This window comes from Microtus ochrogaster, chromosome 8 (genome assembly GCF_000317375.1).
Source record: "Microtus ochrogaster isolate Prairie Vole_2 chromosome 8, MicOch1.0, whole genome shotgun sequence".
Classification (NCBI taxonomy): domain Eukaryota; kingdom Metazoa; phylum Chordata; class Mammalia; order Rodentia; family Cricetidae; genus Microtus; species Microtus ochrogaster.
In genome coordinates, this window is record NC_022015.1 from 85,546,942 (window position 1) to 85,563,338 (window position 16,397).

The 16,397-nt window shown below is 45.1% G+C and overlaps 1 protein-coding gene across 1 annotated transcript in view; it reads left to right on the forward strand.

The window, feature by feature from the left end:
- Atrnl1 (attractin like 1) overlaps window positions 1-16,135 on the forward strand; it is a 558,188-nt gene extending 542,053 nt beyond the window's left edge. The window contains exon 29 of the mRNA XM_005352541.3: window positions 13,808-16,135. Coding sequence (XP_005352598.1) covers window positions 13,808-13,929 — 122 coding nt within the window. The 3' untranslated portion in view covers window positions 13,930-16,135. The remainder of the gene's footprint in view (window positions 1-13,807) is intronic.
- Window positions 16,136-16,397: the final 262 nt, after the last annotated feature.

Genomic DNA, 16,397 nt, shown 5'->3' on the forward strand with positions numbered 1-16,397 from the left:
TGTGTGTATGTGTGTATGGTATGTCCGTGTGTGTGCGTGTGTTTGTGTGTGTGTATGTGTGTATGGTATGTCCGTGTGTGCGCGTGTGTTTGTGTGTGTGTGTTTGTTGCATCCGTGTGTGTGTCTGTATGTGTGTGTATGTGTGTATGGTATGTCCGTGTGTGTGTGTGTTTGTGTGTGTGTATATGTTGCGTCCGTGTGTGTGTGTCTGTGTGTGTGGTGTATGTGTGTGAGTGTGTATATGTGCATGTTTCTGTGTGTGTGGTATGTGAGTGTGTGTATGTGTGTGGTGTGTGTGTATGTGTCTGTGTGTGTATGTGTGTGGTGTGTGTGCCTGTGTGTGTAGTGTCTTTATTAAAAGCATAGTGTTTTAAGATTACTTTGTGAACTTATCCCACGGCTCGTTTCTCCCACAGTCTGAGGTGGTTTTCAGTCACTATGATGAGGTAGACATGGCTGTGCCTGCACACTTGTCTTCTTGAACACCGAAAATCTCATCTTTGAATCCTTGTACCAAAGAAGCTGAGGACTCCAGAACAGTTTCTCTCCCGCTGTGCGTCCTGGTGCCCACTCATTTCCACGAGGGGAAATGGTGTTGGTGTTGACGCATTGCAAACTGGAGCAATGATTTACGTCCATTCTGAAAATGGAGCAGTAAAGAGAGAGGCTAGGCATGGCTAAGCCAATGTCTTCACGGGAACTTAGAAAGTTACGTGTGATAGTAAATAAGCATTTTTAATATTAAAATTTACAGCGTTTCCTAATCCAAGAGGTTGGATTTCGTGTGTTTCTTTCTGGAAGGTTAACCATTTAAACTGAAGAAGACAATCAAACCATAAGGACTTTGACAACTTGTCTTATTTTTGTGGCAGGCCAAAGGCTAATAAATTAATAAAACAGTGAAATTAAAACTGAATTGTAGTCCAAATCTTTTTGGTTCATGTACTTCTGAGCCAGACAGGTTGAAAGAAGGAGGAGTCTGATTAGATCAGGGGGTCCAGTTCCATCCCATCCCACTTCCTCCGGGCCTGGTCGCCCGGGTATGACCGGAAGAGAAGTGAGCTGGTGGGGGAGGGAAGAGGCTCTTTGGGGTTGATATGTGCCATAGTTTTGCACCCACTTTTTAGTTTCTATCTTGGCTGTATCAGCTCTCTCAAAATGTCAGCAGTGATGAGGCTGCATTATGGGATAATTAATATGAACTTTTATCTCAAAGCTAATTGTGAGTAATACTGGAACAAAACATATGTCAGTATGTTAAAGATGGGAAGCTGAGCAGATTGCTTTTATGTCTAAAAGATACATCTTTCTTTAACTTTTCAGTTCACCTCACTTCTCAAATGCCAGTCGAATATGATAACTATTTGAGAAAGGTTAAGTAACCTGTTAGAGAAACAACATTTGGAGTCGGCGCTGTGGCCCTAAAATCCTTCTGTGGTGTGCAGCGGGATCGTTGCACAGCGAGACGCGGTCCTTTCGGGGAGGGCAGGAGGCCTTCTCTGTACCTGCACTCCGAGGGTCCTCGCGCATCTGGATGCTCTTGGGAACTGTTGCAGAATCTTTTAGCCTGCTGGATCATTAATCAGAATTGGTATTTTTTATCCATCCATCTCATTCTTTCTGGACCAGAGAAATAAAAGCAAGTGGTTTGCTATTTCCCCTCTAGGAAGGTAAACAGGAATGAGCTCTAACTAGACAGATGTAGGGTGATGCTCACAGGACCTGTTTCTGTGCGGGTTACAACGATCCAACTGGTCAGACGGCTTTACAGCGGAGTAAAGGCAGAAAAGTGACCGTTGGTACAAGTGAATCATTTTGTTAGCTGTTAAAAATCTCCCCTTTGAATTGTTTTCTAGGAAATTTATCAATACATTTGCAAATAAAAAATTTAGTCTGCATTTCTCCTACTTTAATACCAGAAAGTTTCTGTTTAAAACTGTGAAACCAAATGTGATAGTCGTTTCCAAAGTCTGATAGCACCGTGCTTCCACTACCTTCCTTTGCTTAGCTGCAGTGCCTCTAAAAGGTAATATTAAGTTTTGTTTCTTTGTTAAAATTATTTTGCCCTCTAATTATGGAACGCATTTACCATTGAGCTAACGTCAGAGGCAGCTGGGCGGAGAGCTGGAGCCTTGCCCGGTCCTGGGAGCAAGCCTAATTTGAAAACCCCTTCCAGAGCGCAGCTCGGAGCCTCCCGCTCTCATCGACCCTTGATCAGAAGAGCTTTTCTTTACTGACCTGAGAATGTCCCTTTAATCCAATGCCAGCTGAGGCACTTACCAAAGTAGGTAGATGGCATCCAAGGTGAAGCTGCCTCAGAGAGAGGGCAGAATCTCCCCACTCTCCCACAAAGGACATTTGGCGCCTCGTCCCTTCCTGGCCAGCCTTCTGTAGTGACACATGCCACCAAGATGCCGCCCTTCGTCTACTGCTTAACTCATCCCTTTGACTGCCTGTGAAAGACCTGGTGTGAGCAGAGTGCTCTCCTGGAGGAGGCTCACGAGAGGCTCAGTGTGTTCTGAGCAACAATCGTGGACCGCAGGCCTGAGAACTCACTTGATGCCTGGAGATGGCTGGGCATGAGGTCTGGGCAGCGTTTATCTCTCTGGTCATTCCAAAGCCAGGTCCTCTGTGATTTACATGCCTGCGGAGCTTGGAAGATCCCACCAATGCTGATGCTGCTGACCCTGTGATACCTCTCGACTCATAGTTGCCTAAAGGCCACTTTTATTGTTCTCAAAGGCAAAGCAAAAGAAAACAATAGTTTTGTTTTGTTTTTTCACAATGAAGGGTCAGCATTTATGGGATCCACACACAGGCAGATTCTCAAAACCGCTTTGGGGAATGAAAGCCCCATTTCCCATCCTCTGTTAGGATGGAGGTCAGCTAAGCAAGCTGCCTCTCAGGGTTCCTCCTGTGGCCTAACAGGGAGGGTGCACACTGGCTCATCCTAAACAGCTCCGCAAACATCTGAGCCAGGCTCACAAATCTGCTCTGAGAAATGGACTTCCCATCTGCTGCTTTCTCCAGCCAAGGAAATTTGTCTACAGACACCCCAGTCTCTGTTATATTGCCTTTATATTTATATTATAGTTGTCTCTAATAACTTTTGGTAAGGTCTGAGTAATTTATAATATTATTAATAGGAAAGTCGTGATTCCCCATAATGCTTCCCCTCCTGTTTTATCCTATTGGCTGTAAGTGAGGATTTGCATAATTTTACTCCAGTCGCTTCCTGCCAGTTTGGTCACAGTCTGAGTTTCAGGTAGAGGCCACAAGTTTACTTTACTAATAGAGTTTGTTAAAATAATATTTTGGCTTTATTTAGATAGCCTATTATTGTGTCATCCATTTTCATATGACATCTTTTAGGACGTTGGCACGGTGTAGTACCATAAGCTTTGTGTCCAGCTAACAGTACCTGCCACCTCCCCAGACTGTTTAGCCTTGATTTGAAGCTGTAGAAGGTCTGTGATCTAAACCAGCTCAGCAGAAAGCATCTGCACTGGCTCCTACTTTTTGCACAAACCTCTGAGAGACGACATGAAAGGCGAAGTGAAGGGACCCTGCAGGGGAACAGGGCCTGTGTAGGATTCCCAGGTAGTTACAATATCAGCAGAGTCTCCAGGGATGGCTAGGGGGAGCCGGTCCTGGGGTTTGGACGCCAAGCCAGTGTGTCAGCTGTTCCTGGTTTTTGTTAATCTTGTGCACACGGCCCCAGCCACTGAAACCTGTTCAGCTGTGATAGGGACCAAGCGATGGGGCCAGAAGCTTTCCCCGCTGCCCATCCTGCGTGGGTGAAGCCCGGCTGTTCCTCGGATACCCAGCCGCAGACTTAGGCTCTCGGTTACTTCTCCAGCAGCACAGGCCCGTGGCACACTGCTCTTCCCTCTGCAGGATTTATTGACTATTTAAGAGAAACACTGGGACATAGAGTGAACAGTCCTTTTATTCAATCAAAAGGGGAGGTCGATAAAACTGTACTAAATGTAAAGAATCAGAAAACAAAACTAAAAGAACAATAAACACCCCCCAGGAAGACTCAGTCAGTCCCCTGACCTTTGACATCAGGACAACATCTAAGCATAAGCTCAGGACATGTGCAATACTGCCAGCTGAGTCCCTTAGCTATAGACCAAATGTTCTAGACAAGTTCCTGGGCCCACCATTCCTCTGACTTCTTAGTGATCCCTGGCTCCTTCTGTTGCCACGTGAGGAGGCGGGGACAATATCTGGAGCCTTGCCAGTGGCCTTTGGAGGAAAACCAGCTGGAGTCATCCACAGAGAGAGCCAGAAGTAACCTTAGCAGCCACGAACTCAAACTTTTTAGAAATATTGTCAGAAACACTCTGAATTGCTAGTCAAGAAAAAAATCAGAAGCCACAAACTCAACTGGCGTAAAATTGCCGTGGAATGTGGGGATCCATGACTGAACACAGAAACGAGACCCGTGGGTCTCCCTCCCTGGTGTCCTGCCCTCTGCCCTGCCTGCCATCTTCTGTAGACTGTTCTCTTTCCACTGCTGTGGCCTCCTGTCCTCCAGCTCCCTGCCAGACCTGCTCTGGCCCAGCCCAGTACAAGGGCCGGACCCGTTCCCCTCTCTGTCCTGTTCCTGCCTGCAGATGCCAGTGCTCAGTGCAACTACATCTGCTAATGCAAAGGCCAGGGCTGCTTCTCCCCACATTGCCCATCCTGACGTCACCAGAAGCACTTTCCTGGCTGAGAACAAACTCTCGGTGACATGCTCTGATTCTGAACACTACAGCAGCAGTTCGTGTCGCTCCCCATAGCCGCCCCTGAGCTGTTCCCCAGGTCGTCACACAGCCTAGCTGGTTCCTCTCAATCAAGCTTCCACACAGTGTTGGATACATAGGCATCCATCCGAGCCAGAAAACCAGGAGTCGGCTCTGGGCCGCTGAGCTTTTGTCTCTCGCAATTACTCCGAATACCTGCCCTGTGCACCCCATTTCATTTTCACCACTGCGGTTCCTCCCCTGCTCCCTTGTGCCTTCCGTGTCCCTGGAGGACTCAAGTTGTCCTGAACTAATAACCCATAGGTGACAGCAGCATACCCAGGAGCTCTTGTGTCTTGCCCCAGCTCAGTGCTCTCTGCCTGCCTTATGCCCACCATACACGCTAATCAACTGGACCTGTACGGTCACTCCTGTTTGTATACATTGATGCAAACATGTGCATACAGTCCTGAGGGCAATGCCTGGATTGGTGCATGCTCTCCATCAATGGTGGCAGAATGGTGTTTTGTGTCTTTGTTGTTGCGTCCCTTATTATCATCAACAGTAATTACGCCTTGGACCATACTCATTTCCCCTTGCTAACAGTGTGTTTTGCTTTTTCTTTTGGCTCAAAATCCTGCCGTGGATGTCTGTATTCAAGCCCCAGATTCCTCTCTTCTCCTGTAAAGTGAACAGAGCTGGGGTCCCACGATCCAGGGCAGGGAGTTCAGGTCCCTGCACCCCACCAGCTGTGTGAACTAACTAATCATTTACAAACTCTGCCTCATTTTGGCCATCTGTGAAGCCAGGGTAAAAATAGCTCCCTGACCCACTTCAACAGAATGGTCTTGAGGAGCAGCCTAGAGGGTGAATGAAAAGGCGTGTTTTAACTGAGAAGTCGCAAGTTAATCGTTAGTCGGACCTGAAATAACTCAAGCATCATTAATGCAAACAATGCTCTCTCTGTGGGATGCTGGCTGGTGCACCGTTATCAGTGAATTCGCCGACTTTCATGTTCCCTAAAGCATCTGCAGCACACACGAGTCACACATGTCCTCACAAGCCCTCTCTCCAGCATCAGAATTCACCCTGAGAACTGTGCACAGCATCAACTCACTGTCCTTATAGGTGCTGTTGTGAGTCTTCCAGTCTGTCTTTCTGTGCGTTATCCCCCTTATCTGGCGTTTCAACTCGGAATCACACTTGGTTTTGAATGAATGAATTTGTGAATGAATGCAGCCACAAGACAGCATTATAGTTATACAGCCCCCACTGTTTTCTCTGTTCCTTCCGATTGCCTTGACACTTTGCATATGAAAGTGAGGGTGATGGTGATGATGATGATGGTGGTAATGATGATGGTGACGGTGGTGATGATGATGATGATGGTGGTGATGGTGATGATGATAGTGGTGATGGTGATGATGATGGTAGTGATGGTGATGATGATGGTGACGGTGATGATGATGGTGACGGTGGTGATGATGATGGTGACGGTGGTGATGATGATGGTGACGGTGGTGATGATGGTGATGATATGGTGATAATGGTGATGATATGGTGATAATGGTGATGATATGGTGATAATGGTGATGATATGGTGATGGTGATGATGATGGTGATGGTGGTGATGATATGGTGATGATGGTGGTGGTGATGGTGATGATATGGTGATGGTGATGGTGATGATGATATGGTGATGGTGATGATGATGGTGACGGTGATTATGGTAGTGATGGTGATGATGGTGGTGGTGGTGATGGTAATGGTGGTGATGATTGTGATGACTGATATTTCTTTTATTTTAAGATAATATGATTATATCATTTCCCCATACATTGCCTCTCTCCAACCCCTATATACCTTTCCTTGCTCCATTTCAAATTATTCATGTCCTCTTTGCGCGCGCACATGTGTGTGTGTGTGTGTGTGTGTGTGTGTGTGTGTGTGTGTGTGTGTGTGTGTAAAACCTGTCCAGTCTGTATAATGTCACTTGTACATATGTTTTTCAGTGTTGGTAATTTGGTATTGGAAAACCAATTGTACCCTTCTCTAGGGACACAGGTTCTCCCCCTGTCAGCGTTCCCTAGTTGCCTGCAGTTCTTTGTGTGGGGTTAAAGCCTGATGGTCTTTCCCTCCTCCACTTGGACTTACCCTCTCTTGTCCGCATTCAGCAGTCATGTTGGTAAGACTGTATGGATGTAGCTTCTGACATTACCAGGAGTCACAGTTTCATAGCAAACTCCCTGATCCTCAGGCCGTTATAACCTTGCCGGTGCTCCTCTTCCAAAATGTTCCCTGTCGTGGGTGCTGAAGTGTTTTGTAGATGTATCTGTTGGACTGGGCTCCACAACTTTGCATTTTGATTGGATGTGGTTTTTTGTAATGGTCTCTGTCTGTGGCAAAAAGAAGTTTCCTTGATGTGGGGTGAGGACTGTCCTTATCTGTGGGGATAAGGACACATACTTAGAATGTACTTAGGTATTATGCCGGGTTGGTAAAGTGGTGGTTGTAGGCTCTCCACCAAGGTCCATGACTTCACTAGCCCAGATAGCTGGCTAGGTTTCCAGTGCCGGGTATGATCTATCTTGCTGAGCAGGTCTTGAGTTCGGTTAGAAAGCTGTTGGTTACTGCCAAGATTCTTGCCTCTACTGCACTCTTAGGGTGTTCGTGCCATGTTGGTCAGTGTTGTATTCACAAGCATCAGAGCTGTGCAGGACTCTTGGTTGCTTCGTCTTTTGAAAGCTTGTTTGACTCTTCTGGTTCCACAAAAGCTAGTCCTCAGGGAGACATTAATTCAGATAACTAACAGTTTTGTACTCTTGGGTGGTAGGCACTTGGAACAGTCCTCTGTATACACTCTTCACCATTGGTCAAAAGACTTCATGCTCTTGATGATCAGTGCACAAATGGCCAGGTCTCTGACAGCTGTCACTTAGGGTCGAGAGCGGCAGTTCCTGTAGATAGCAGACATTCAAGAAATCCCTCCCGACAAGGTGACTTGCTCTTCAGATAACCTCTTGATGTGTCTAGGTTGGGAGTTTTTGAAAAATTTATAGTTTAGTGATGAACTCTGGATAGTACCTTACAGCTTACATAACACTCCCGTGTACATAATTTTATTTAGTTAAGAAACACTAAAATACAATGTCTCTACACAAAGACAAATACAATATGGCATTGTCACAACATTGCCATTTTTCAGTTTCTCAACTTGTGATAAACACTTTGAAATTAAGGATTACTGGTCTTAAAATGAGGGATTATTCTATATTCGAACTTTTATTTTGTTTGGGGTCTTGGTCTTGTTTGTTTTGACACAGGATCTTATGTAGACTTGACTGTTCCTCAAACTCACAGTCTTCCACCCTCCGCCCCAAGAGCGCTCTACAGAACGGTTGCTTCCGTTGGCTTGAGAAGAGGGGTCTCAGCTAAGTTCCAGATTTATTTCCAAGCCCCAAAAGCTGATGTGGTAAAGGCTGGGTTTTTTACATGTCATGACTCTAAAAATAAAAATTATGTAAAAGAACCAAATAAAATTTCCTACAGTATAATTAAAATTAGAACTGGTGAGAAATGGAGGAAGCCCCGCTTGCTAAGCGTCATGGGAATTCACTTCAATGATTTGAGACAGCACATTCCAGGCAAGGAGGGATGATATCATACAAAGCCAAGGACATGCTCAACAGAGTTATAGAATGCTGCATCGGGTGTCATGGGATTAATAGGGTTACATTTTCTATAATTCAAACACTGTGCCTTTAAGTGAAATTACACAATATTATCATGTGTCAAAGGCCAAATAACATTTTGTAAACAGAATACAAAGATCACCTGTATTTAAACACTGGCATCTGTGGCGGCCAGTGGTTTTCAGCAGGTGAGGGAAAACATTCCTCTAAGCACTCCGACAAGCATTACTTACTGATCCATTTGTCATCCCAGCGTCTGGAACACTTGAAGTCTTTCAATTTTTATTCAACAATGTAACCTTTGGAGTTTTGCCTAATAATGACTTCACTTGCGCTAGCCTTCCAACAGATGAATTAAAATGGAAATGCGTCTTTTCTAATTATGCATCCTGCCATGGCTGAATGTTGGCAAGTGGGGCCTTGCCGAACATGCAGCGGAGGCTGTGTGACAGCAAAGTTTCCCAAAGTCACTTTCTTAATCATGTGACGGATTACGGAGGCTCTGCTCACAAGTGGGTAGCTGTATAGAATCAGAAGGAAAACATTTAAACAGCCCAGCATGGTATTTCCATTTAAATCTGATTACAGTGAAATAAAACTGTAGCCATTAAAGGTTTAGAAGAACTACAAATACAGGCAGTAAAAGAAGACAGATAGTAAATGAGGTAGTAAAGCATTTCAGCGGGGCACACGCGGGGCACAGGCTTTATAGCGCTCGTTCCGTCTTCCCGAAGCAGGCTGTGCAATCCGCCGCAGACCCCGCACCCTTCTCTGAACTCCACTTAAACCTGCAATTAACCTTTCACGCCTAATGAAGCTGTTTTCCTGGAAAATTAAAATATATAGAGGTGCTTGCTTTTACACAGACTTGGGAGGAAAGCGCTTCAAAATGAATGACTTTTTCAAGGTTTCTGTTCAATTGGAAATCGTAAGCGCCACGTCTGGGCATGACGCCGGAGTGCTCTTTCCAAAGCAGGTTCATTTGATGTGCAACATTTATGGCTGGACTTATTAATTGTTCCTGCATGATTGTAAAGAAACACACATAACTGCTTTTATGATGACATTGTGGCTGCCAGAATCTGCTGTTACCACTCCGTTTCCATGGGGAAAACCATGGTTTCACAAACAATAAGGAAACTCCTGACGTGTCTCTAATGTTTGAAGAAGATGTATTTGCCCGTTAGCTGTTAGATGATCAGCTACTTATGTTCCTTTCTGTTCCAGACAGATTTGCATGTGCTTACAGACAAGTCAGGAAGCAAACGGACTTGAGGTTACTGCCCAGTCTAATCTTGGTCATTGTCCTCCCCACTCAGAAAATGACATGGTGACTGTTGACTCCCAGGACCATGTGTGCCGGAGCAAGCCCATTTGCCAGGGGAAATTCTGATGAAAGCGTCCACTTCCTTGACCTTGTCCCCACCTGGGTGACCCAGGGCAACACATTGGAAATGCCGGGGAGTCATGGGAGACGGGGAAACAAGGGGTGGGCTTTCTTACTTTCATGGTTTAGACTTGGAATTTGAGTCATGGGAGACGGGGAGACAGGGGGTGGGCTTTCTTACTTACATGGTTTAGTCTTGGAATTTAAACAATATGTCACAGTGCCTGGTGTTTACGAATTAAAAGTACAAAGAGCTAAGGCTTACAGTAAATGTTTGAACCCTAGCTTTTTTTATTGAACCTATGGGTGTATATTGATGTGCATTCTACTAGCCCACAGTGCCGGCGCCTCCGTGACATGGTAAATGAAATTCCTTTAGACCACCAGTCTAAGATAATGAATTGTTCCCACAGCTAATTGTATTGCCTTGATAACAAGGAAGTATCGGAGGCCTAGAGAACACAATAAGTGGATTCCATCAGATGATTGGGGTGACGTTTTGAAAAATGATCCTCCGGAGTGACTGATTTTAACGGAATCAGCACGCACCACTGCGCAGGATAGCATGGTGTGCTCGCTCCCATGACACATAGCAGAGGGTCAGCCCAGGAATCCCCTAGCAGGGCCCCTCTCAGAACCCATTGCTTTGTTGGTGTGTGCCTCTTTTAAAATGCGGAAAAGAGCTGAGGTTACTCATCTCTGTAGCTCTCTCACTGCCAGTGTGGAAATGAAAACTGGTGAAAGCTGTGCACCTCAAGAGCTTGCTGTTGGGAGGGACTTAGCCACCATCCCTCAGCGCGAGACTTGCCTTCAGGCCTTGGAGTGGGAGTGGGCAAGCTTTCAGAGGACAGGAGGAACGCTGTTATGTCTAGATGGGGGAGTGCTGGGTTACAGGAGCTGTGCATCAGCTGAGGAGAGGTGGTGTCCTGCACACTTGGTTAGGGTGAACATTTCCTTTTTCTGGTTGTCCTACACTGGAACTGAAGACGTGGCTTATGGGGGCTGCCTGGTTAGTCAGTAAGCCCTAACTGTTTGGAAAGATGGTCATTCCTGAACTTGGAGAGCTGCCTGCCTTCCTACAGCTTGTTGCTCACTGGCGTCCTTGGCTGCTCCTTGTGGCTCATAGGCTGGTGTTCTGAACAAGCAGCTGGTGACAGCCTGAGCTTCTTTAGGGTCTATAGATCCACAGGTCCAGTCTGTCCCTCACAAGGAGCTTGTTAGGGGGTGGAGGAAGATAGCATTCCTCCTTTGAAAGCTACTAAGCTGACTTCTTTTTGTCATTTAATGGAAGCAGAAGGGAAAAGAACAAAGAATGCCCCACCTAAAGCTAGGGATTAAGCCTCCCCACGTCCTGTGTCCCTGCCCTGCAGGAAGACCTGGCCTGTTTCAGTTCCTCACCTTTGAAGGCCATAGGATGAAGACTTGGCAACTTCTGGGTTCACCTGGTGATTATAAACTTTACCCTGTATCAAATAGGAGAGATGCAAAGTCAGAAATAAAGCCCTTACATTTGACGTTCAAGGTACGCAAACACAAATAACTTTGTCCTTTGTACTGTTCATAATCTCATAATTATGAACTCCTGATGGGTCACAAGCCGTGAGATTCCATAAGGGAGTCAAGCTTAACCCTGAATGAAATGTCATTTAACCTACAACCTATGCACAAGGTAAAGGTGCTCTGAATGTCCTCTAGAACTCTACAGGGTGGACAGCACTCAAATACCACTACCAAGAGGATTTCCAGGTTCCCAGCATGCTTTGTGCTATTCATAAGAGTCTGAATGGACTTAATTGTTCATTTGCATAGGAAAGCACAAAAAGCTGCCACCTTAAAAGTAAGCCTGATTTTCTATCTTATCATATTAACTAAAATAAGGTTTGTGAATTTTCAGTTCTATGTATTCCCAAGCTTCAGAATCCTGGGGTAAACTGAGAGTATTGTGAGAGACGGTACTTACATTGGGTTTTGGACGTCATGTACTCCCAGATACAAAGATGCCGTGACAATGCGGAATTAGCAGAGATGTCCCGTTTTGGCATCTGAAGCTTTTTACTTCACTCCTGGGATAAGGCCCACTGTGAGAGGAATGACATTTGGAGCTACATGGAAATGAAAAAGTATTTTTAAGAGCGCTGGCGTGATTTCCTATTCAGACGTAGTAATCATCAAAATCAGTGTTAGTCATCACTGCCCACAGTAAAGGAGTTGCATATCACTTCCTGCATCTGCCTGTCTATGGGTAAGTCGGTGCCAGGAGCAAACTAGCGGGAAGTTGTAAATTATCACAGAAGTGTGCCAGGAGGCCCAAGGAAACTTGAGATCTGCGCCATCTGAACTTTAGCATAACCAAGGCTGTGATTTTTTTTAAATAAGTCTTCCACATCCATGAAGTAAAGAAATAAAGTATGTATCATGGTAAACACTACACCACAATCTCTGACACCCCGGGAGGGCATATGTGCACGTCAAAGAGCAAGAACAAGCTCAAGTTCCAGCCTGTAGTATCACTAAAAGATTTCAGGGTGATATTAGCATTCTGAAGGGGACTTTGCCCCTGAAGAGTAAATGTTTGTGGTTGCGACTGGAATTCCTTCTCTGTCTGGCCATGGTTGCTCCTCCACCATCACCTATACTGCCTCCAGATGTCCGTGAGTGTGTTTCCCTTCCAAACAGATCCTGTCTAGTCATGAGCTCACCTCCTCCCTCTTCCACCCTGCCTCCCTGTGCAGGAAAGCCTGCTCACCTCTCTCCACTGTTCACCATCTTAAGTGGGGACTTAAGCTTCCGCCCTGGCTCAGCTTCACTCAGGTGGGTGGAAGATTACTGAAATCTATTTTGAGGGAACCCGGTGGCCTCCCCTTCTAAGGTCAGGTGACCTTTCTTCCACAGGTCTTCCTTGATCCCATGGTCCTTTGTTGTCATTTCTTTCTGCTTAGAAAGCTGAGTTCTGTTCTTGCAAAATCCTACTTGAAGCTTATGTAGACTAAACTGACCCATGAGAATGGCATGATTCTTGTAACATCTCGTGTGGGATAAAACCCAAAGTAAAGATCTTCCTTGAGAAGCAGCGTTGAAGGTGCCCGTGAGGATGAAGGACAGGGTCAACTCACTTCCAAGTCAACGCACCAAGACCTCGGGGCCCTTCAGTCAAGTCTGAAGCGAGGACACATGTTCTGGCCTTAAAGTAAAGGATGAGAATTTTAGGCATTTTTTTTGTTTTATTCAAGAATTCTAGGACTCTATAGAAGGAAAATAGCCATGCCACCACCCTCAAGTGATAATCTTGTGTCAATGTTCAGCTTTTCCAGAAACTTAACAGTGCTCCAAGCCTCCTTTAAAAGACACATCTAATGAGCTTATTTATAGAAGCAAAAACCAAATGGTAACCTTGGAGATTCCCAGTCCATCCAGAATAAAATGTTCAAACCCGGAGGCGAGGTGAGCAGTGGTATCCACGCCTGACTGCAGTATCAGCCCTGACTCAGTTGCTCAGTGTTGTCGGTTAGCTTCTTGTTCTTCTTGTATGTGTTGTTCAACACTAGATAATCAGGAAGCTCCTGAGGACTTCATGGCTGAATGTGTTAACTTTATCCAAAGTCACCCTGACCATTCCAGAATGATGTGAGAAGTCTTTCTGTATGCTGTGAATATGCCTCATTACCATTGGCTAATAAAGAAGCTGCTTTGGCCTATGGCAAGGTGGAATATAGCTAGGTGGGAAATCCAATCAGATACAGGAAAAAAGAAGACAGAGTCAGGGAGACACCAGCAGCTGCCAGAGAAGCTATGTGAGTTAACAAGCCACGAGCCTCATGATAAAATATAAACTAAGTTGTAAAAGCTAGTTAATAATAAGCTAAAACATATGTAAATAATACTAAGCCTCTGAGTGATTTTTTTAAAAGTGGCTGCAGGACCAGACAGCATGAGAACCCTATAGTTACACCAGATATCTGTGTGGACGTCTAAATGCCTTTCTCCTTCCTTTCCAGGCCTTGCTATCGCCAGTGCCCTGATAGACATCTCACAGCAGAAGCCTTCTGATAATAAAGACAAGACCTCTGGAGTCCGCAACCGGAAACACCTCTCCACGCGGCAAGGAACTTGTGTCTGATTGGAGACCCCTTCTGTGCTGTGTGCTGGTTTACTTCACAAATGGCTTCCGTTAGAGCTGTTCTGTGGCCTTGGGTTTTACAGATGTTAATGTCCTATGATCCAGGGCCCACATACAGTTCCCTCTAAGTGGGCAATGTCCCAAGTGGCCAAAGAATGCCAGTGAGTTTTTTAAAAGTAGCAGTATTGATGGTCACAAGTGATAGTCAGTTTTTATGGCTCTCTTAGACTTAGAGCTAACATAACTTACTATGGAAAGAGATGTATATTGTTTCTTAATGCAGATGGAAATATGTAATTCATATAAACCAACTGTTTATATCCCAAGACTTTAAAGAAAGACATTTTATAATGCTTGAATGGTACAGTTTTTGCCTCATTAGCAAACGTAGGTCATTTGCATATGAGTAGGAAAGGAAGAGAACATGGCAGCTGAAATTGCTGTTGTCTCTCATGAATATGAAAGCAAGGCTTTTATTTAATAAGCTGTAGGTCATGTGTTTAAATTCTCCACATGACCGCGTAGTATCCAGAGTCAACTTGAGACTGCAGCAATCGGACCAGAGAGTTGGTCTGCATGCGTGTGTCACAGGAAGTTTGTTAGAATTTCGAGCGTGGGGGACAGAGCTCGAAGAAGACTGGAGATCAGTGTCCCCTCCTTCCACAAAGAGCCTCCAGTTCAACAGCCAGAACAACCATTGGATAACGGAGATTCTGGTCCCGGTGGTGATGCTTTGGTTGCCTGGGCATCATGGCACGGTGCCAGGCCAGCATGTTCCTCTGAGTCGTCACTAGAATGTGTCGCTTTCTCCCAGCCTTCTTCTTCTCGCTAGATTTTATTTACCTTTTACAAGTATTACAAAATGGACCTCAAAGGTGATGCCTTCCGTGTTCCCTGCTACCAACTCCTTCCTGTAGAATGCAAGCAGACCAGAGTCTGTCCGGCGAGCATCAGCAAGTTCCCCATCCCCGGTACAGTCACACCGGGCTGTGAGGTGTCCACAGCACAGAAACTAATTCATTGCTGGCCACGTCCAAAACGTCCCTAATGACACAAAGCCCTGAGTAACAATAGAAAGAAGAACACAAAGGCCAGCTCTTGCCTGGAACTGTCATTTGTGTGCTAATACGGACTGGAGTTCACTGATGTTCAGTCTGGAGTGGTCGTGGTTGACTTCAGGGTGACCACAGGAGAGATGAGAACAAGATCCCAAAGCTGTTGCACACGCTGTACTTTTGTTGAACATGGGAGTCATTGTGTCTATCCACGTTAAGTACTGTAGACACACTTTTCATGTTCTTTGGAATATTGGAAGGCAATGAAACTTTACAATTAATGCCTAGTTACTTGCATGCCATGGTTGTACAGTAGCAGAATATGACCCTATTGCAATATCAAATATTTATTTAAAATTCCATGTATACATAGCTTAATTTGATGAGAATCAAGTGTAATACGTAAGAGAAATGACCACAGAATATGTAACTGCATCTTATAAAACATAGTTAGGTGGAATCTAACCATGGTCGTCTTATTTTGATAACTAGCCTTTGGAATATAGAATATATTCTTTACGTTAGCATGATAATTTTACTCTATTTTCCATGCACCCCAAATCAGATGAATTTGTAGAATAGTTTTAGTAATTTTCTCTACAGCCTGTGGGGTTTGGGTGGGAGAGGGAGGGTTGGTCATTGGTACTTCCCAGAGCATTTTCTCCCAGAAAACCAGTTGAGCTGAATTTGTAAATGTCTCCTAAAAGCAATCAAGTAATTTTATCAACTTCTGTTGGACACTTTACATGTTCATTTTTTCCCATGAAATAATAAATTGGCCAAGCTGGGTCATTACAAAGATCTAGTCATTTGGAAATGAAGCAGTTGCTCGTTCTATTTAATCCGCAGCAGCTGTCACTAGAGAAAGCCGGGACAGGGAAAGTGAAGCGCACCAGACCTGCGCACCAGACCTGCACGCCCCTCGCAGCTTCCAGCGGTCAGCACCAGTGTGGAGGAGCTGTCCAGCCTCATCCACCGCCAACCCCACATGGTTCTTAAAACTTGCAAATTTGAATTTTAGAGACTTCGGGAATTTAATGCAATGTCACACCCTACCGTTAACTCTGTGGCCAAATTATGCAATGTATCCTCAGCGTATAAACCTTTTGACTGGAAATAAAATTCTTCACCCCTCGGTGAAGTGAACCAAAGGCATCACTGTTCTCTGTGGTCTGCTCTTCCCACCACACCTCCAGAGCACTTTACATGCAAACGCTTCACTTTGTGCAGATTCTGTCTGAGAAGTCAGGAGTTCAGATGGCTCTCAGCACCTCAGCCTAGAATGGCTTGAGGAACCCTCATCATGTAAGGGCTGTCTCTGCTAAGTGTGAGTGTTTTCAGTACACTTGAATGGAGTTTATACATTGAACTTGGGAACACTATCAGGGTAACTCTAGAAAAATCCTGGTGAAA